This window comes from Enoplosus armatus, chromosome 5 (genome assembly GCF_043641665.1).
Source record: "Enoplosus armatus isolate fEnoArm2 chromosome 5, fEnoArm2.hap1, whole genome shotgun sequence".
Lineage (NCBI taxonomy): Eukaryota > Metazoa > Chordata > Actinopteri > Centrarchiformes > Enoplosidae > Enoplosus > Enoplosus armatus.
Genome location: NC_092184.1, coordinates 5,684,497 through 5,705,448, shown reverse-complemented (window position 1 = coordinate 5,705,448; position 20,952 = coordinate 5,684,497). Strand labels below are relative to the sequence as shown.

Genomic DNA, 20,952 nt, shown 5'->3' with positions numbered 1-20,952 from the left:
GTTAAGGAAGCAGAGACCATTACTCATTCACTTTTCCCCCACTCATAATATTCCCAGGTGTGTGAATTTGAACCTACTGGTCATCAACTTGCTTCTCTAAAAAGAACCCAATTATTTTTTCTTTCCATGGAAGCAAATGTAGTGAAGAAGGTGTAAATGATGACCTAGTCAGGGCCTCTGTGTGCAGAAAAAAGAGAGAAACCCACCAGGAAGGGCAGTTATGGCTGTGAGAGCTTCTATATTGAGATTTAAATTCTCTGACTGCATCCTCTCGTGTATTTCAGATGAAATTTGACAGTAAAGTGACAGAAATGAGATGAGAATCTGACGCATCCTCTTGACCACACTGCTACACACACACACACACACACACTCTGATGCAACCACAATGAAAGATTCAGAAAATGGCAGAAACTGCATAACAAGATACAGAGAATAAATTCTGCTACAGACCTGGCCAACCAGGTCATGCTTTATTCAGCTCATACAGTATTCTACAGGAGCAATAAAGGAGGCTTTTACTGCCCTACATACTGCATAATGGCCATCATATACTAGAGTCTCCAGGGGGTTGATTAAGTTGCTAATGAATACCTGTTCTTCAGTGGTTATTTAAACATGGGGATGAGGTTTCTGGTTTTCAGAATACACTTCATTTCAGAATGCAGACAAAGAGTCATTTGGAAACGCAAAGTCAATTTCCTCAGGGACCGTATTATATATATAAATATTTCAGCTTCAGAGTCTAAAGGCTCTCATTGTTGAGACTAAAACCAAATGACAATGCAATACCATATCAGCCCTTCTCGAGACAATTTTGTGTGAATCTCTGCTATGATTGGCAAATGTATTTCTACTGTGAGACAGTGCCTTTATAATTAAGCTCAGAGTGCCAGAGCTGTGTGTTGAAGTTTTGTCAGTGTTGCGATTCTGACTGGCAGTCAATAGAGGTTGACAAAGGCAGCTACACTCTAATTTTATTTATTCTCAAAGTTTGTATAATTTCACTGAATGTATTTCCTAATGAAACAGTGTGCTGGTGTAGGGCCAAGCAGCCAAATGTTAGAGGCGGCATGATGCAAAAACCGAAAGCGAAATCACCCAGGACGTGTCTGTTGAAAATGCTTCAGTTCGAGCCAAAAGTTTCTCTTATCCAAAGGCTTTCTGACTCCAACCCATCACATGTACAGAAACAATAAGAAGAGGAGAGGAGGAAAATAACTGGACAGACCTGGAATCAGCATCTCGCATCCACAAAAAGTGTGTAACAGTTAAGAGAATGTCTTTATTTTCGTTTACAGGTAAGGGCATATGTAACAATTTTATGTGGAAAAAAGATACTGAGAAAAAGATTATTATTGTCTATTTGTGAAATTTCAGCTGTGTAGTAGACTATGTATTTGATTATGGGTCGGTTTAGATCTAGAAATGGTTTAGAGACACAGTACTTGTGGATAACAGATCAGATCTGGAACAGACCTTTGTGGGTGCAGGTTTGCAAAACGAGACCATGTAGAACTCCAAATAAACCTCGCTGCACTGAAATCAGTGGGAAAATCTTCCAGTTTCTTCCTTGCTGGTCATTATGAGAATAAATGTTCCATGAAGAAGGTAATATGTCTAAAGGAGACACATTTTGGTTAGTTTTGCCTTAAAGGTGCCATATCTAACACTGTGCAATAATTTACATGAATTAATCGCTTTTTTATTGCCAATGTGAGAACGAAGTGTAACGTCACCTAAAACATGAGACCCTCCCCGACTTTCTCTGCTGCCTATAACAGCCTGTAGACTGATTTCTATGTAAAGGACTCGGGACGGTTTTCCAAAGGAGGTGACGTTATGTGCAGCTAGCTGTGACTTAGCTATGCAGCATGGATCTGGCGTTGTTTCGTAATGTTAGCTGATGAAGTAACTTGCAAACAGCAAGCCAGTTTGTATCACGGAGGCAATGGTCCAAATAAAATATAGTAACATTACAGACAGTAATGGTATTCTAAATATGATTGTAAATCAGTCTGGTGTATGTCATTTCACTGTGTTGGCTCGTTCGCCTACAGACTGACTGCCGTTCACTTCACGGCCACTGGTGTCGTTAAAAGCAACGACTTTCTGAAAACTCCATACAGGACCTTTAACTGACAGGTGTCTCCGCCTGTTAGCGTCAGCTGTGGTGGTTGGCGCTCACTCGCTTAATTTCCTGGATCCAAAATGAGCATGTTGTTGTTTTGTACACAGACTATTTGACATAACACAGAATTGGATCATTCAAAAGTGTAAACCATTGGGAAATCACATGGGATTTTTGGAGAGGATTTTTTTTTCAATAGTTCAAAAAGTGTGATACTTGTAGTTTTTATTTCTTCTTGCTGTTTTAACATGAAGTAACTGGAACAGATACAATTTTCAAGGAAGGAAAATAAATGTCATGTTAAGTATGCAAGAAAATAAACAGGGATTTTGTATTCATGTATAAGTTTGTTACGGAGATTTAGCCAACAGAGTAATTTTTTTTCATTTCACTGAGTTTAAGCTCAAGCAGCTACACACACACACACACTCTTTCAATTACACAGGCATATGCACTCAAGCCTGCAGACTCTGGCTCTGAAGCACAGACGCTCACACACATTCAACATACCTGTGAGGATACACAGAAATCTGGCATTAGATGTGACTCACAGGGAAACGCTTGATCCAACATCTGACATCTGTGGCTCTCTGCTTTAATGGCTTCCTGCTAAACCAAAAAAATTAGACGTCAATATGGTAAGCCAAGTCCAATGCAGTGAGTAGAAAGATATTTTTAAAATGATCTTTGGTGTGTTAAGGTTTAATTCTTTAACTCTAACATGGTTTTGTTCACTTTGGGTCCAGTTGACCCCTTTGAAAGAGTAAAGCTTGTTAAAAAAAAAATGTCAATGCACACATGAGGCTGGATCAATAAAGCCTTGCAGTATGTGCAGGGGGTTACTACAGATGGTGAGAGTGTGATAGTGCCAGAGGTGCCTGAGCTCATTAAGAAACAGGACCATACTCCAGTGCAGAGCAAGGAGAGGGGAGCAGTGAAGGGAGGGAGGAGGGGAGGATGCAGAGCCCGGACTGAGATTTTTCACCCGATTGTCACTGAGATCTGATGATTCGCTGCCATCGGAAAATGGAACCATTATAAATCCTCTCTTTGTGTGCGTCTGGACCGCAACAGAAGATCTGTGTTACATTAGTGGAAATAAATGGTAGCATGTAAATAATAAGCTCAGAGGTTGTTCAGAGGCTGCAGGCTGCTGCTCCTCACAGGAAACAGCTTGGAGTGTGGCGCCATCTGCCTGCCAGAACCACTTATTTCTCTGTTGCATTTAATTAAAAGGAATTTCTGCTGCCGGTGGATACGCAGATTTACAGGCTTGGGATCAACCACTATAGGTTTTTGATGCCAATATTTTATGCCGACTTTCAGTATTATTTAAATATGACTTTTAGCATGCCAACAGGTTATAGCCATGAAGGGTTTCCTGAACAGTTTGAGTCTTGGCGGCTACAGAAAAGATCATAAAGTTCATCATGAAATTCTGCACTGGACCTACTGCCATTGCATCAGAAGTGGCGACAGGACCATCTGATATTTACTGAAAATTATCTCTAAAACATTAATCTATCAATACATTTATTTCACAATACAGTGTATTGCCAAATATACTACTCCTATCGCTGTTCATTCATGAAATAATTTTGTAAACTTAAATGTCTGTCAAGGGAACTCTCTAGTTTAATAAATGATAACTTTTGCCTTCTTTCTCCAATGACATTACTTTTTTTTTCTTCAGATCATTAAAAATCTACAGATCTATAAATTGTGCACTCTTATTGTTGCACAATTTAAAGGCCGCAGTCTGAGTTACAAAACAAGTTCAAGTTTCATTCCTTCTGGATGAAATCACTGCTGTAACAAGGCATGGGAGGAAAATGTGGTGCTGCACTGGAACACTTGCACCAGCTGACTGCAGGACAAAAAAAACCCAAACACAAATAAGTTTTTTCATTTTCATTTCATTTCATTTCCTTTAATCACTTTGAGTTCATCTTGTAACGTGTTTTCCTGCAAACCAATCATTTCTCCAATACACGTGACTCAGGTCAAAAAAGAAAAAAATGTTATGTGGCAAAGAACCATTATTCTGTCTTTATATCACCTCTGGTTTTCTGAACCTGCTGGAAAACCAGCGACGGTACCAGCCTGGTTGTGTAAATATGTACACAAACACCGCAACACTGTGTGAGTATAATTCTATAAAATCTACCACAACTTGACAGACACTGGCAGAAAATGCAGACATTACCCCTATGCACACTCTTAGTACACATGTACTAACAGATGCCTGCAGCGCCACACATTCTTTGTGTATAAAACTGTCACTTTCTGAACTCAAAATGAAAGGAACGTTGGCCTTAAAGACGCTGCGATGAATCCACTTCATAATTCGTGTCACTCTTCAATTGATTCAGGATGTGTTCTTTTCTGTTTTCTGTTCTTTTCTTTTTGAATGCGATGTCCTGCCAGAGAAAGTCTTGCATTATGCAATCTATCAACAAGCTGGAGTTAATTAGCAGTAAATTGGCTCCCAGACAGGTTCATATGGTCAAAAATAAACAAACAAATGAACAAAACTAAAAATCAAACAAGAAGTGACAACAGACTAGTCGTCATCAGTTCTGCTTTTTTTCTTCTTCTTCTTCTTCTTTCCCGAGCCCTCCACTACATCCCCATACAAAGAGTCCATTGGTTCACATTTCACTGTTATCTGTTCCTGCTTCACCCTCACGCTGGGCTCCACGCCCTCCTCCACCTCCTCTCGCTCCCTGTCCTTCTTTTTCTTCTTCTTCTTCCTCTTCTCCACCAAAACGTCTCCCTCCTGGAAGGGGAGCTCCGTCATCACTTCGTCCTGATTTATAGCTACAGGTTCCTCTTTCACTCTCACCAGCCTCTCCGCCTCCTCTTCTAGCTCTGTCTTTATTCGCTTTTCTTTCTTTTTCTTCTTCTTCTTTTTCCTCCCTTCCTCCTCCTCTTCCTCTTCCTCCTGCCATGTTTCTTCTATGAATCGTTTGACTACCAGGGGGCGGAGAGTTGTGGACGAGGGCCCGAATGCGGCTCCATCCGCCTCACTCTCTGCCACGCAGGTCAGCGTGGGGGTCTTACTGCCAAAGGGGTGAAATCGCTGTTTCAGCCCCAGTGGTATGGAGGGTGCTGGAGCAGCGGGGATGACCTGGGGGGCCTGGTTGGCACTGCTGTCTCCATAGCTCTCACACACATTCAGCAGGCCTGAAAAAGATGGGCCAAAAACCACGCCATCTGACGACTGCTTGTTGCTGGTGAGCAAGCAGAGCTCTGAGGTACCGTGGGTGGACGCCAGGATGCTGTAGATCTGCTGGCCGCTCACAGTCTTGGCTGCGCCTGCAGCAGCAGGAACCTTCAGGGTCTGGAGACCTGAGAGGGGCACCTTGATGCCACTGAAACTGGATAGAGGGAGGAGAGGCGGGGTTAGGCATCATTCACACAAAGCATGCAAGGAAGCATTTACTCAACTTCAGATGTTTACACCAAACTACATCATTTTCTAAGACTGCTATTGAATTTGAAGGAGCCTTCTGAAGCTTCAGCATGAAGCTGTCTCCAGCTCCACCTGCTGGCCCCAACAGACAAAAGCAGTTTACAACCATGCCTGTCCAGAATCATGTAATATATGTAGTGAAGACTTGGAAGGAATTGAATAAAAAAAAAGGTATAAAATGTATTTTTCTGTTGAATGGAAGTTATCACTATGTTGATGATACATATGTATGATTCCAGTGAATATACATCATGGAATTGATTAATGATGGATTATCACATGTATTGGCTAAACGGGTATACATGTACTTGATTACTATGTAACGATGGATTCTTATAGAGTATAACTACACAAAATGTGGTGTTTTTGTTTTCTCCTGGCATTTTTAGACACAAAGCCTCTCTATGAGCTGTAGGTGAAACTCACTCACTCACTCACTCACTCTCTCACTCACTCACAGGATCACAATTAGCTGGGCCCGTTCCAATACGTTGTTTGCAGTCATGTGATTCAGATGACGCTCAAAATTCAGAATGGAGGCAGGAAGTGAAAGGCAGAATGGACGAGAGGGAGGACAACTGTACTGTGCTAGTTATTGTTTACTCATTGTGTCGTCCGAGTTAACATGTGTGTGAGATCTGGAATAGCCCAATTCATTCTTAAATTATGCCTAAAAACCTATTTTGAGTCCCCTTCTGTTCCTGAGGTGATGAATAATGGTAATGGAAATCCCATTAAACATCTGTGTGAAATTGTGTCATAATTACCACATCAATTCTTCAGTTAGAGAAAATGCACCCCTGCCTGTTCAATACACTCTTTTGCTAATATAGCCTTACTTGGTTTGCTATGACCAGTAGCTTATGATGACTAATGTTAGCTAACATTAGCAAACTTTAAATTGATATTACTGTGTAACTGGTATTAATGAGTCACTTAATCACTTGTACTACTATTAGGCTTCGTTTTAGCATTTACCATTATTCTGTCATTGTAACTTGAGGCCACAGTTGTCGATGTTCAGTAAACGTTTCATTGGCTCACTGTGATTTATTGACATGATTTATGCAGCCTCAAAACTGGGAGAAAAAAAGCAGTGACCCACTGCAGCTAAAGTTTAAGATTTTGTAATGTGAATCTTGACATCAAAACAGGTTTATTATTCAGCTTGAGAGATTATTTGGCAGCAGTAAAGTGTTCAGTAGATTGAAATGTATGCCCAATAAATGTATACAGACACTGTATGCAACTGCCTGCAAGAAAAAATATGTCTGAATAACTTCTTGGAAGTTTGACTTTGCGTGAGAGACAGAGACAAGGAAAGAGACAGAGACAAGGAAAGAGACACAAAGGGAAAGATTGTACCCACCATTCTGGATTGAAGCTGGCAGGAGCTTTAATGAGCCATAACTCATTCTGGTTGTTCTTCAGAGTCTCTGTAAGAGTGCTGCTGCAGGGCTTATGGCAGAAAGACACAAAGTCAGCAGGACACTGGTACCTTGTGGTCTTCTTATCTGTGGATCCAAACAGCACGCGCTCATCATTTCATCAATAAAATAACACAGAGAATTAGAAATACAGAGAACAGCCCCAAGGACAAACAGAAAAGTTGTATGTGATCACTTCTTACTGGATTAACTTTCAGTATCAGTATCACCTTGTTTGCATCTTGCTTGCATCTTCTATTAAATATTTTCTATTTTAATAAAAAAAGGTAAGATTTTGTTGTTATCTCTCCTAGGCTTAAATATTGGATGACACAAAGACACACAGCCAAGGCTTTGACAAATGCAAAGCATCATTTTGAGTCAGAACTAGACTGGTTACATATTTTTACTTAAATATATCTAAACATATAACAATATTTCCTTCTGTTGTAATGAGTCAAAGAGTAAAGATTAACCCTAAAAATCTGAGGCTCTGCCAGTCAAAGCCCACTGTACTGTGTATTATTACTTACTTACATTATATTTCTGAGTGAAGCTGCCTTCATGACGCTGAACTAACTATTAGCATCAGCCAACCAACACCAGCTTTGTGCATCCAGTGCGTGTGAACTTACCGGGGTTTCTTTGCTTTACAGGTGATTTTGTAGTCTGATTGTCCGCTTCATCTTCGCTTGATGAAGACGATACGTCCCTTGGCATTGTTTTATGTTTAAAAATAACCACAAACGACTAAAATTTAAAGTTTCGTAGCTCAAACCGCATGGCTACGGGGGACTCACATGTGTTGACACCAAATGAACTATGACCTTTAATTACTTCACTTCCGTGCCAGTTTTGGTTGTAGTTCCAAAACCAGGCACGGAGAGTTGGTTTGCATTGACAAAACCAGGTAAGGAAACTCCTCCACCCATAATGCACCTCGTAAGGTTACGTAACGTCCCAGCGTCCGTCTGGGAAGCAGTTGACAGCAGTCAAGAGCAGGCCGAAGTGGGTAAACAAAACAAACATATGGAGAAAAAAAGCCAAAACAACTAAAAGTTTGATCTAATTTTATATTTGTAGAATATGTAACATTATTCTAAAGCATTAAAGAGCCCGTAAAGTAGAACGTCGTTAGCAAAGAGAGGGCGTGCACCTGTCAGAGATAAATAGGTTAACGCAGCTAACGTTTGCTAGCACGTTAGCAAGCTAGCTGGCTCGTTGAACCCGCTCAGGTTAGCTAGCTTGCTAGCCAGCCATGTCGTCTCCCTCCTCCTCCAGGCGCCAGTGGTGCTACCTGTGCGACCTGCCAAAGATGCCGTGGACTGTAGTGTGGGACTTCAGCGAGGTGGTCTGTCGTGGCTGTGTGAACTACGAGGGAGCTAATCAGATTGAATTCCTGATAGCGAGCGCCCGACAGCTGAAACGAACTCACGGGATGCAGGATGGTAACGTCAGGTCACCTGGTCCCTCTCCCAATAAACACGGCACATCTGGCAGAGGAGAGGCGGTGGCAGACGGAGGCAGGCCGCACACCGACCGCTTTGACAGGGGTGGAAGAGGAGAGGGTACCGGGTCAACTATTCGCGTGCCACCGAACGGGTTACACCGTGACGGCCAGCCGCCTCAAGAAGTGAACCGTCAGAGCCCCAGCGGCAGCCGGAGACCCATGCTAGGTGCTGCCATCCCTCCTAATCTAGTGACTCAAAGTATTGCAGGGATTCCCCATGGGCTACTAGCGGGTATGCCGGCGGGTCTGACCGCCAGGACAGCCCCCATGAGCAGCTCCATGATCTTCCCTGCCCCGGTGCTGGCCGAGATGAGCCGCAGACAGCTGGGGATAGGGATGGGTATAGCCCCTTTTATCACGCCAGAGCTGGAGCGAGAGCTCAGTTCGTCTCAGAACCAGGCCAAGATACAGACGCAGGTCCACACTGCAGTCGCTGGCAGCAGCGCCAGCAGCAAGAGTACAGGTCTCCCTTCTTCGTCCTCGTCCATGGCTGGAGGTGTGAGTCAGACAAGTCCCAAGCCTGCCTCATCTCCTGCCAGGCAGCCACGCCCCCTAGCCGCGAGGTCTGGAGGGGAGCCCCTGGGATCCAGCACCTCAGCAGAGGCAGCCACCACTGCTGCAGCATTACCCCACAGTGGTGCCTCTGAGCTGGGATCGGCATCTGCCGCCAACACCCATTCAACCGGAAACACTCTGTCCTGCACCTTGTGTCACGAGAGGCTGGAAGACACACACTTTGTTCAGTGTCCATCAGTGCCAGGACATAGGTTTGTATGTTTGCTATGTTTTTGTCTGTTTAAGGTGGCGTTGTAAAGTGAATAGCCTACAAAAATGTGTGGATTAGTTTGAAAGTTGTTTGAGCATTTTCTTGTTGCACCTTCACAAATGCAAAGAGTTTCTTCATAAATAAAATGCTTTGTTTTTTAGGCTTTTACTTCAACCAAGGAAGTAATTTTAGCCAGCACTTTAGGCTCTGGTCATTGTTAGTTTTTTACAATTTATAGATTAAACATTGTTAGTTACATGAAAAAAATAACTTATTAGTGAAATAACATAAGTTAATTTGCATGTCACTGAAAGTTGTAATAATCTGTCTTCTCTACCTCCCCCAAATTTAGGTTCTGCTTCCCCTGCACCAGAGTGTACATCCAGAGCCGGCGGGGCGATGGGGAGGTGTACTGCCCCAGCGGAGAGCGCTGTCCGTTGGATAACTCTCCCAATAGTCCCCCTTGGGCCTTCATGCAGGGAGAGGTCTCCACTATACTTGGCACTGCTGGAGCAGGAGCTGCCTCGGCTGCTGCGTCTGGAGCTGGGACCGGGCCCGGGCCTGGGCCTGGAGCAGCGGGTGCGTCGGCGTCTGGGGCTGGGAGTGGATCTGCCAGTGGAGCTGGAGCTGGAAGTGGAGATATCACCGTCAAGAAAGAGAGAGAGACGTGATTTACATAGAAACCAGGACCCAACACAGCAACAGGCAGGTCCACAGACATCTGACCACCCATAGCCTGAAGTCTGGCAGCAGTTTGCATTGTGAGGCTATTTTACAAGAAAGCACCTTAGTTTACTCCATCGTCAAGTGACGCATTTGCCATACTTTAGTCAGTCCTCTCTGACAACCTCTTCAAGTTGTCAACCTGGATGTTTGTGAATACTCATCTGTTACATAAGTTATTTTAATTTCAATTGAATAGACACTTCTATTCTTAAGTTATCAAAAATGTTGTCTTGAGTTATCGATTCCCCAAAATTTTCATCCAACTCTTCAGGATATTGGAATGGAACAAATGTGAAGAAATAAATCAATAAACATGAGGTAGACTGATGAAATGTAGAGAGGCAGGAGGGTCTTGTTGTAACTGTATTTGTTCCACTACGGTTCACCTAATCTAGACCACACAGCTTTGATATGGTGGTATGGGGTTACTTTGTGTCATTTCATGTTGTTTATTTGTTTGCTTTTTGTCATCCCAGAGTTGTATCACACACCAGAAGGAGGCAGTGCACTGGACCGCTGAAAAATCCAGAAGAGCAGCAACACAGCGACTCACAGTACAGAAAATCACCATTACACAGGTCTTAACTCCACCTACTCACACCACCCAATTTTATCTATACTATCAGACCTCGCCAAATATCTGACTAAAGTTGCAAAGACTGCCTTCACACATTGTCATTCATTTTTTGTCTTTCCTAAGCAAAGTTTGACTTGACAAATTTTAACCTAAATCCTGTAGTTCTGATGTAATGAGAATGTGAACATTTAAATTTCATTAATCACATTCAGTTTCCCAGTGCATCCTGTGCATTACCAGCTCAACATCACCAACTCTGGAAATGTCGAATGCTTAATGCAGCAAACAGTAGATATCTTGGTGAAAGAACAAACAAAAGCGTACACCACCATTACAATAATTTGAGAGATGCTGGAAAAATATTCACACTGCAACTAGAATATGCACTTTAAGAAACTACCAGTGCCAACGGGAGCACTGAAATGTTTCAATTTCTCTATATGGCCACCAGTGTATTAATATATAATTGCCATTTGTTTTATTTGCTAAAGGTAGCTAGCATAGCTGCAAATGGTAGCTTGTTAGCAGACCTAATATAGTGATGTTTATTGTTTCAAATTATCCTTTTCAGACTCACAGAAAGTAGCCATGGTCCAGTGTTTGTTGTAACGGTACTCTCTATATTGCATGAGAAAGCACAAAAGCTTGTTTTGACAAATCCAACACAAATGTTGAAATACTAAAACAGAAGCCACAGTTGTTCTGTGTGTTTTAGTTGTTGATCAACAAACGGTTGTTCGGCAGCATGCAGCAGGAGGTCGGATAGCAGACTGTTTGCAGTAAAATACAGGCTGTTCTGAGTCCAAACAAGTTGGAACTTGACCATCACGGGCTAAATACCATTTTCTCAGCCAATGCTTGGTCTAAATGAAATATTTGTAGTTCTACAAATACAATTTACACAACTGACATGAAATTGACAGTTATGATGACAAAGTATATCGAAGTTTGAAATACAGATTTGTTTTTAATGTTCCATGACTGAATCCATGTGGAAATGGAAAAAATCTCTACTAAAATACCTAAACATGCAAACCGACATAAGAATGCCAGTAGTGACATTTCTCTGTGCATTCATTTTTCATCAGCTGAAAGTAAAGCTGATTTATAAAGGAGAATGTTTGCTGTGTACAAACCACCAGTTAATCTGTCAAAGTATCGACGAGCCGCAGAGACTCTGTGTTTGACTGTGTTTAAATATTGCTTTCATACAAGATCAAGCCCAGCCTACGCTTTACCCCGAATGTATATGAAAAGATATCTATTGATAGGCCTAGGACTATATTTTATACTAGAATGTTAAATGTTATATACTCTATAGATCTATGATAGTATGTATGTGCAATCCTTCGTCATAGTATATGCAACAGTTTGGGATATGTAATTAAAACGATTGAGTGTCATTTCTAAGACCTTTTGTTTTTTAAAGTGAGAATCCACCTAAAAGCAGAAATGTTCTTCTGTAATCCTGAAAAGGTTTGATATTGTTTATGAATTTGTTTCTCCCAAAACTAGACACTTTTATAGAACTTTTATGGAGTGGAAACTGTATTTGCTGTAGTATATTTTCAGTTTTGAAATCATCAGCGTTGCAATGAAATGAATCTTATCTAGATTTAAACAAACAACCTCAGATTGTTTTGAGTTTGCTTTCCATTCATAGCCAGTGGAACAGATGTGGAGGACCATACGTACTGTACATCTAATCTAGTTTGTCATGTTTTTCAGACTTTTGTTTTTGCCAATTGCATAAAAATGTGCAGATATTTCATGTTCTTAAATTGAACAATCCAATATTATAATAATCACACATTGTAACAGATTCGGTTTTTGGTGGATTCTCTCTTTGTGTGCAGTATGTATTTGTCAGTACAGAAGTACATACAAACCAAAGGTAATTTTATGCCCAAACTGATGTTTCTGGATGTAAATGTTTTATGGAAAAAAATATGTATTGCTATATTTCTTGGCCAGGTCTTAATCAGTTCTCTTCATCAAGCCGTTACAGTTTACAGGCCCATGTGGTCTACTGTACTCATGGGATTTTACATATAAAAGTCTATAGTGTTCAGCAAATACTTATATAGGTCTTCTATATTGAGAGAATATCCCACAGATCAGGTCTGTTTTAGAGAAATATCTTTGAAGAAGTGGATTTTAAGTTTAATATGCACTGATACATCATGCAATCCCTTGTTAAGTGCCTTTTTAAAATGTTAACCGTCTGTTTGTCTGTCTGGGAACCTCAGGGGAAGTAGGAGTGCAATTACTTTTTTATTTTCTAGTCAATGATTAACCTGAATCTGTTTCCCCTCAATCGCCATCGGACGGCTTTTGCTTTTATCTGAAGCCTTTGTAAAGTCAGCCGGCGCTTCATTGTTTGGATATGGTCTCTCCTCACATCTGTCTTTATGTTTTCATTCATGTGTCATTTTTAGATCTGTTGGTTTTATTGCAGCTTCCTGTACAAAATAGACACCAGGAATAAATGGGATGAAAACTTGTACTTGTTTCTTGAGTTTTACCACTGAGATTGAATCGTGTTAAATACATTATTTATGAGGAAATGTAACAAATCAAAAACTCTCATCCAGTTAAGTTGATTCTTCAAATATAAGTGAAGGATGGATTTTGTAATCTTCTATTATTACTGGGGATAGCAGCTCGTTGGTTGCCATCTTAGCTACAGGGACAGCAGCTGTTCACACAGGACCATAGCTATGATTGAGGACACTGAGATTTCAATGACTGGAAGAGTTTACGTTCTACAATGACAGATAAACTACACATTTTGGCTTTAAAAACACTTAAATCACCATCAAGTATGAAGATAAAATAAAATATAAATATAATTTAACTGTTTAACCGCAACAGCAAAAGAAGTCACTTTTATCAAACATATCAAAGTGATTTACAAAATTGACTCAAATGAAAAACATGTTCTTAAATCCAAGTACATCATAGTCATTTATAGTAAAGATGCAAGAACATTTCATGCATTTAGTGTCTAATCTCCATCAAATGTTTGTGTGGGAAAATACTGGTATAATTATTCAAGAGAATCTTGGTGATTTCTTCTTGTAAATATAGCCTACATGCTCTTTCTGAAAGCCAGAGTGGTAAGAACACAGAATATGGGCGCTTTCATTCACTGAGTTCATGAGGTTAACCTTCAAGTCTTGATCATGGTCCAGCTGACTGCAGTGCAGCAGCTTTGAGATTAGTGATTTGTTGGGTTAGGGTTAGGGTTCAGACAGCAGCTCCATCGTGTAGATTTAGCATCCTGGTAAACCTGGTTTAAAAGAAATGAAGGATCCAGGCTCATGTCAAACATTCTGATCAAATGAGCCCCATGTACTGTCAGGTGGACTGACGGGATGCACACAAATACAGATCTTGAACACTTTCAGACTTTTTCAAGTACTTCATTGAAATGTATCTACTTATTTATACCTTCAACTACAAACTCCATTCAGACCTTAAAATGCTCCACATATTTCATACATTGCTGGTTTTATTCATTTTTTAAATCCCATTCATTCTAATTACACCCTGTCCCACATTTTTCAACTCTTCTTGAACTATTTTCGAACTCCACTACATTCAAACCTTCAAATGTCCCAGTCAGATCTTTCTTACTTAAATCCCATTCATAATAATTAGACTGTCCCACTTTTCCAACTCTTCACACTGCTTCAGCTGCTTCTTAGAAAAGTTCAACCAGCAACACAGTTTAGCTCCAGGCTTACACTATATTTTATATCCTTCATCCCTTTCACACTTTTTCAACTCATGTCTACTGATTCACACGTTCTGCTAGAAACCTTCCACCTCTTTCATACCTGATGTGTTTTATTCAACTTTTAAATCCCATTCATACTGACCACACGCTTTCCCCACACATTGCAACTCTTCATACTCCTTTAGCTGCTTCTTCAAACCAGTTCAAGCCAGCAATCCAGCTCAGCTTCAGCTCTTCAACGGCCAGCATTCAGTTTAATTCAGCATCGCTAATGAAATAAAAATAATAATAATAATAAAAATAATCCAGACTCCATAGGGACTCTTCTGCAAGTCTTTTCTGTTTTCTAGTGGCCACAAGATGGCGCTCATACACTCTTGACCTCAGTGAAAGAGCAGAGGCTGCTGGGACAGATGCAGGATAATATCAAGCTGCTGATTTTTATTATGAAGAGGAAGAAGAACAGAGAGGGGGCGTTTAAATATTCCTCCTCACCGTCCAGCCGTCGTGCTCCTGGTAGGCCGATCTGTCGCTTCCTCCATTAGTGTCAGCTCATTACAGCTATTGTTAAACCAATTATAGAGGTGTTAATGGACGATGCGAGGCTCATTCGCATGAAAAACGGCCTGCAGAGAGAGGATATGGCTAAATGTGTGTTGGGGGGGAAAATGGGACCTTACGCCCATCAAAGATGCTTATTAAGAGTCAGGGTGGCATCTTGAGGCGTCGTGGCCAAAACAGAGATCCCATCCTTCAGCAAGTGTGTGAAATAAGATTATCCACTGCTGTAGAATTCAATTCAATTCAAATAACAATACAGTTCTGGAGAAACGTGAACGTGATGCTGTGTTGAAAATTCAGGATATCGGATTTCCCACTGGTACATGAAGGCAGAACAAAAAGAATCCGCATATGAATCACCACCCTAATACACTGTTGGGGCTGGTGCCCTATTCTGCTGTCACACTGGGTAAAGACGTTCAGCTATAAACCAGAATCAAAAGTCCGAAACCATTTCATCTACCTCCTCAGGCTTCAAAGTGGCGTGCACCCCCCTTTCTCAAATTGTTCTGTATATAGTTGCATTGTTATTGTTTGTTTCTGATTATTATGATCAGAAGCTGGAGGTTAGGGTTTGCTAACCTTTTTATCTACAACTATATCGCCGAAAAAAGCTAATCTCTGTCAGTCTTAATTACATCATTACAGACACTGAGGTGTTACCTCATTCCACGTGTTAATCGACTTGACAGCGTTTTGCAAACAGGCGATAATCGCTGACTCTTTGCAGGTGATGGCCACCTCTGATAAGTCTGACAAAAAATATATATCTATAAAAACACAACAATATATATGTATATATATATGTATATGTATATATAGCATAATATATAGATAACATCACACAGAGCTGCAGCTGAAATATGACGATGGGAAACACGACAACTGGCTGATCATTTGGTGGTAACTATTAGGAAAATGTGGTTGATTATTGATTATTGATTATTGAATTCTTGACACCGTTTTTGTGAAGGCAACACGGCCATCGTGTGGACGCTAGAGATCACATCATGTTCATATCGTAAAAGGTTCCCAAAAAACTTTCCAGAGATATGAAATGTAACCAGATGTCGCCCGACAGTGAATCTGGTCTTTTCGACTCAAACACTTCCGCGTACTTTTGGCGCATCGAGGGTCTGAGGACGGAGGCTGTTGCGTGCTGCACAGGTTGGAAAGCCCCCTGAAGCAGATTGTTGTTTGTGATTTTGAGCTGTATAAACATAACTGACTCGACTTGACCTGACATCTGCGCGCTGATGTACCTTCCTGTTATTTCTTATTTCCTCGGGATCTTTTCTCACAGTCTAATCCAGTCGACCTCCTGCCTGCGCATCAATTACATCTCCATTGACTGGCCATTAGGCCGAGGCATTGACATTCACAGGCCTCCGTCTGCACTGAGGCCAATGTGTATTCCACAACACAGGAGTCCGGCCTTATGCATTACACCAGGATTACATTATTTATTGTCGCGAATGAGTTCTCAGGGAAGGAGGTCTCTCACAGTCAACCCAGCCAAATGTAAGCGCAGGTTGCGCACACGAGCATCCAGGAAACTTTAAGTGAGCCAAATGGAACTGAACAAAATTAAGAGCTTGAATGCAAATTATATTGATCAACCTACTCAAAGAGCTTCGTTTGCGCACAATTTACGCACGAACAAACACGTTCTTTCGCATGATGTACATTAAGTTATTGATCTTATTTGACTTGATGTTCTGGTGTTGCAGTAGCATTTCTATATGTGGCCGTTTTTATTTAGTCTGGGAAGGTTTATCAGTGTGGTGGTGGGAACTTTGGGGGTTTGCTGTTCTGTGATGATCTGATTGGGATCTCTGATGTTCTGATAGCCTTCTTTTGATAGTCAAATATTTTCCCAATTGTGATTTTTTTCATGACAATCAGGAACATATTTGATTATCAAATCCCAGAGCTAAAATGAGTTTGGCGGTTGTCACAATTAAAGCCTCAGAGAACGTGTTAAAAGGTTCATAGCCCGAGAGAAGTGATAGCCGAGGGAATTAACGACTTTCACGCCCCTCACCACACACGTCTCAAAACTGTCTCCCCACCCCCATCAAAGTTCGATAGGCTATCTAGTTTTTACCAGATTAAATTAAATATCAAGATCGCAAAGATCAAGTGGTATAATTTCACTTTTTTTAAATTATTATTTCAATTTTATTTCCAAAAACTGCAGAAAATGAGATTCAGTTGTTTGAGTTGAGAGGAAGCTACATGATTACAGATAACAAATTCTTTCATCTATTTACAGAATAAACACATTATTTCATAACCTGTTTGATAATTAACTTTTGACCATATTAAGTCTTCACCCTTATGAACTTCGCTGCTATATTTAGAAGGAAAAAAAGACATTCAGCTCTGTCACTGAAGGATTGTGGGACAGTCATAAGTCCGGGTGGCCCCGGTGCAGCCGCCGGGCCAATATACAGCACGCCAGGGGGCCACATCGGCCTTTTTGCGGGGCCCTTCCTGGATCCTAACACGATATTCAAATGTCAGGAGCGGGGCGGGGCCCGCCGGCACCTTATAAGAGGAGGACGTCCAGGTTTCTCTGCTGTATTTGCGCACTACACCTCCGCCTGCCACACGCTGCATCCAGAGGCCCCGGTGGAAAAAACGGGCCAGAAGAAGAAGTCATCATCTGCTGAGCCATAACAAGATTAAGGTTATGAAACAATGGATGACTGACAAATAAGAAATATTGACTTTACTATTCCAAGGAGCAGACCATCGCATCACTCTTTCATTTTTTTCTTGGTCACACATTTTGACTCTAGATATTTTCTCCCTCTTTCTTGGCAAAAGGGACACAACTTTCTGTTTGGATTTTTACCGAGAACTTCCAACTTTTGCGAAGGATTTTATATTTATTTTTGATATTTAAAGAAAAAAAATCCGGTCATAGATAAGTATTTCTCCTCCAAAGACGTGTGTTTGGGATGTTGAGCTCTGTGAAGATGGAAGCCCATGATTTACCAGAGTGGAATACTTTCTACAGCGAGGCCAGCGAGGTAAAGACACGTTCACACCTAAAATGAACAAAACATTAATCAAGGAGAAGTCTTTTTTTTCTTAGAAGTGAAATAGAGCTGACAACATTTTATTTGCGCACATTTTCAGCAGGACTCTGAGCGAAAAACAGCTGTAATCCTATGATAAATTATAAATACACACACGTATATATATATATATATATATATATATATATATATTTATATATAAATATATAAATATATATATATATATATATATATATGATAAAGATTTTACATTCAACTCTTCAGCTCCTATGGAGATATTGCTGGAGTACCATAAGAATTAGCATAAAGGAACTTTAAGTATGATAGAGTAACATTGAGTATCACGGCGCACTTTAATACATTTTTTACAGAGTATAAGAATTACCATAAGGGGGAAAATGCCAGAAAAGTAACTAACAATTCATATATTCCTCTTCTGTTAAAATCCTAATAGGAACAATACACAAAGATTATTACAAAACAAAACTGGAAAAATAGGAAAGCCACTAAACTGTTACTTCGATTTGACATTTTAAATTGAATTATTGATACGTGTAGTTTAATATAAATATAAGTATATATATTCCGGTTCTAACTTGGCTCACCAATAGACTTCCATCCTTTGTGTCCCCGCAGCCGACAAAGTGTTGCGACAATTCAGGTGTAAATCTAACCCAATCTTTTTTCTCACTAATTCAATTAGGGTTAATTCCATCAGCACCTTCAGTTTCTCACCTCGACCTGATGAAATTACCGAGAAGAAAGAGTCTGATAATATTTAACCAATTATCAGTAAGCGGGCCGAGAGACCTTCTGTCCCCCGTGGATTTCGTTTTTCGCATATTAAATACTTTTACTTCACGTGAGAGGCCTTTTCAGATTTAAAAGAAAATATTGGGACTATTCATCTTTTATAAACACAAGAAAAAATAGATCAGGAAATAATCAAATTCTTCCTGCTGAATAGAGAACATTTGGTTTCCTAGTTTTTTCCAGCGGAGGAGGCCGTCTGAACTGAGAGGCACCATGACGCGCTTTTTACGCATTTTCAGGTTAACATCGCGGTGTGAAATCCATGTCCTCTCTGCGCGCACTGAGAGCTTCATTGTGCATTGATAAGGAGTCAAACCTCCTCACTTTCACATTTAAACATTCATTTTAGTGCAGTAATTTAAATGAATACCACTTAAATACTGCAGAGCTGTTTATGTTATCTGTTTTCTAAATGTTACAAATTAAAGGTGAAGATTAGTTAATTATATTCTGTTATTCACACTGGCTGAAACTGTTCTTGCATGACTGTCAACTGATATTTCCTTGTGAATAACCAGATGTTGTTGTGCTCCTCTTTGCCTCCAGATGTATTCATCTCCCGGCACCATGAACTCTGGTCTGGGCTCCATGGGCTCCATGGGCACCATCAACAGCTACATCAACTTGAACCCAGCCACTGGCTCCCCTGCAGGCATGAACATGGCGTACCCGAGTTCCAGCCTCAGCAGTTCCCCACTGTCCTCAATGGGCTCCGGGCCCGGCCACATGTCACTCTCCCCAGTGGCCTCGTCCCTCGGCGCCAGCCCTTTAACCCAGCTGGGCCCCGCTGCTCCTGGCTCCTTGGGCTCCTTGTCCCACTACCAGAACATGGGCCAGTCCATGAGCCAGCTGGGGTACCCCTCCACTGCAACCCTGAGCCGGGCCGGGCCCAAGGAGATTCCCCCGAAGCCCTACAGACGGTCCCTGACCCACGCCAAGCCGCCATACTCCTACATCTCCCTCATCACTATGGCGATCCAGCAGAGTGGCAGCAAGATGCTCACCCTGAATGAGATCTACCAGTGGATCATGGACCTGTTCCCCTACTACCGCGAGAACCAGCAGCGCTGGCAGAACTCCATCCGCCACTCGCTCTCCTTCAACGACTGCTTTGTGAAGGTGGCTCGGTCACCGGACAAGCCGGGCAAAGGCTCTTACTGGACTCTGCACCCGCAGTCAGGCAACATGTTTGAGAACGGCTGCTATCTGAGGCGCCAGAAACGCTTCAAGATCGAGGAGAAGATGGCGAAGAAAGGAGGCAAGAGCCAGGAGGGGTGCTCGGGGAAAGGAGGCCACAGTGGAGATCACCTGATGGAGGATCGCAGCCCGACAGGAGGATCAGATGGAGCTGACTCCACCCATTCAGATAACTCCCATCCGGGCTCCTCAGATGACCAGCCGCATCCCAGAAACTCCCTGGTTCCTCTAGACTGCCCTCCACTGTCCTCCTCACACCTCCACAGCCCACCTATCTCCCTGCCTCCATCCTCCTCCACCTCGTCCTCCATCCCTCCATCCTCCTTGTCCCTCTCAGCCACCTCCTCTTCCAACCCGCTCCTTCACGCCCAGTCTTTAGCAGGGAGCGCCCACCTCCTGCCCAGTGCCATGCAGCAGCACATGGACCTACAGAGTGACGCCCTCAAGTCCCTGGACCCCCACTACAACTTCAACCACCCCTTCTCCATCACCAACCTCATGTCCAACGAGCAGAAGATGGACCTCAAGTCCTACCAGGACCAGGTGATGGCCTACAACAGCTACACCGGCGGCTCTCCTGTGGGAGCCAAGCAGATCTACGACAGCCCAGGGCCGGCCACCATGGACTCAGGCGCTTACTACCAAACTCTGTACAGCCGCTCGGTGCTCAACGCCTCATAATATGGACACTCATCCCACCCCCCCACCCCCCATACACACACACACACACACACACACACACACACACATCCGTCTGTAGAGGTGAACCAAGATGGAGACTTCTCTCTCTCTCTGCCTTTTCTAAAATGGACACCCATGCTCTCTTTATCTTCCTCTTTCTTTCTCTCTCCCTCACTGGCTCTCATCCAGTGGCCTTGGAAGAGACTCACATCTAAAATGGCTGCCATGTTTGAGGGACCAAAGAACAGTTTTTCTTTTACCGACTCTGATGAACATGGAGACTGGTTGGTTACACGGAG

The 20,952-nt window shown here is 42.0% G+C and overlaps 3 protein-coding genes across 3 annotated transcripts; 2 read left to right on the top strand and 1 right to left on the bottom strand.

Moving 5' to 3' along the window:
• Window positions 1-4,051: 4,051 nt before the first annotated feature.
• On the bottom strand, window positions 4,052-7,753 carry polr1g (RNA polymerase I subunit G). Its single transcript, XM_070905954.1, has 3 exons — window positions 7,669-7,753; window positions 6,976-7,120; window positions 4,052-5,511 (listed from the first exon to the last, which is right to left on the bottom strand). The coding sequence occupies exons 1-3, from the start codon at window positions 7,751-7,753 to the stop codon at window positions 4,695-4,697; spliced, it is 1,047 nt and encodes a 348-aa protein (XP_070762055.1). The 3' UTR covers window positions 4,052-4,694.
• A 538-nt stretch (window positions 7,754-8,291) lies between these two features.
• irf2bp1 (interferon regulatory factor 2 binding protein 1) lies at window positions 8,292-9,990 on the top strand. Its single transcript, XM_070906566.1, has 2 exons — window positions 8,292-9,310; window positions 9,662-9,990. The coding sequence occupies exons 1-2, from the start codon at window positions 8,292-8,294 to the stop codon at window positions 9,978-9,980; spliced, it is 1,338 nt and encodes a 445-aa protein (XP_070762667.1). The 3' UTR covers window positions 9,981-9,990.
• A 7,891-nt stretch (window positions 9,991-17,881) lies between these two features.
• On the top strand, window positions 17,882-20,653 carry foxa3 (forkhead box A3). Its single transcript, XM_070906382.1, has 2 exons — window positions 17,882-17,953; window positions 19,322-20,653. Exons 1-2 carry the CDS (start codon window positions 17,882-17,884, stop codon window positions 20,651-20,653), a joined length of 1,404 nt encoding a protein of 467 aa, XP_070762483.1.
• The last annotated feature ends 299 nt before the right edge of the window (window positions 20,654-20,952 follow it).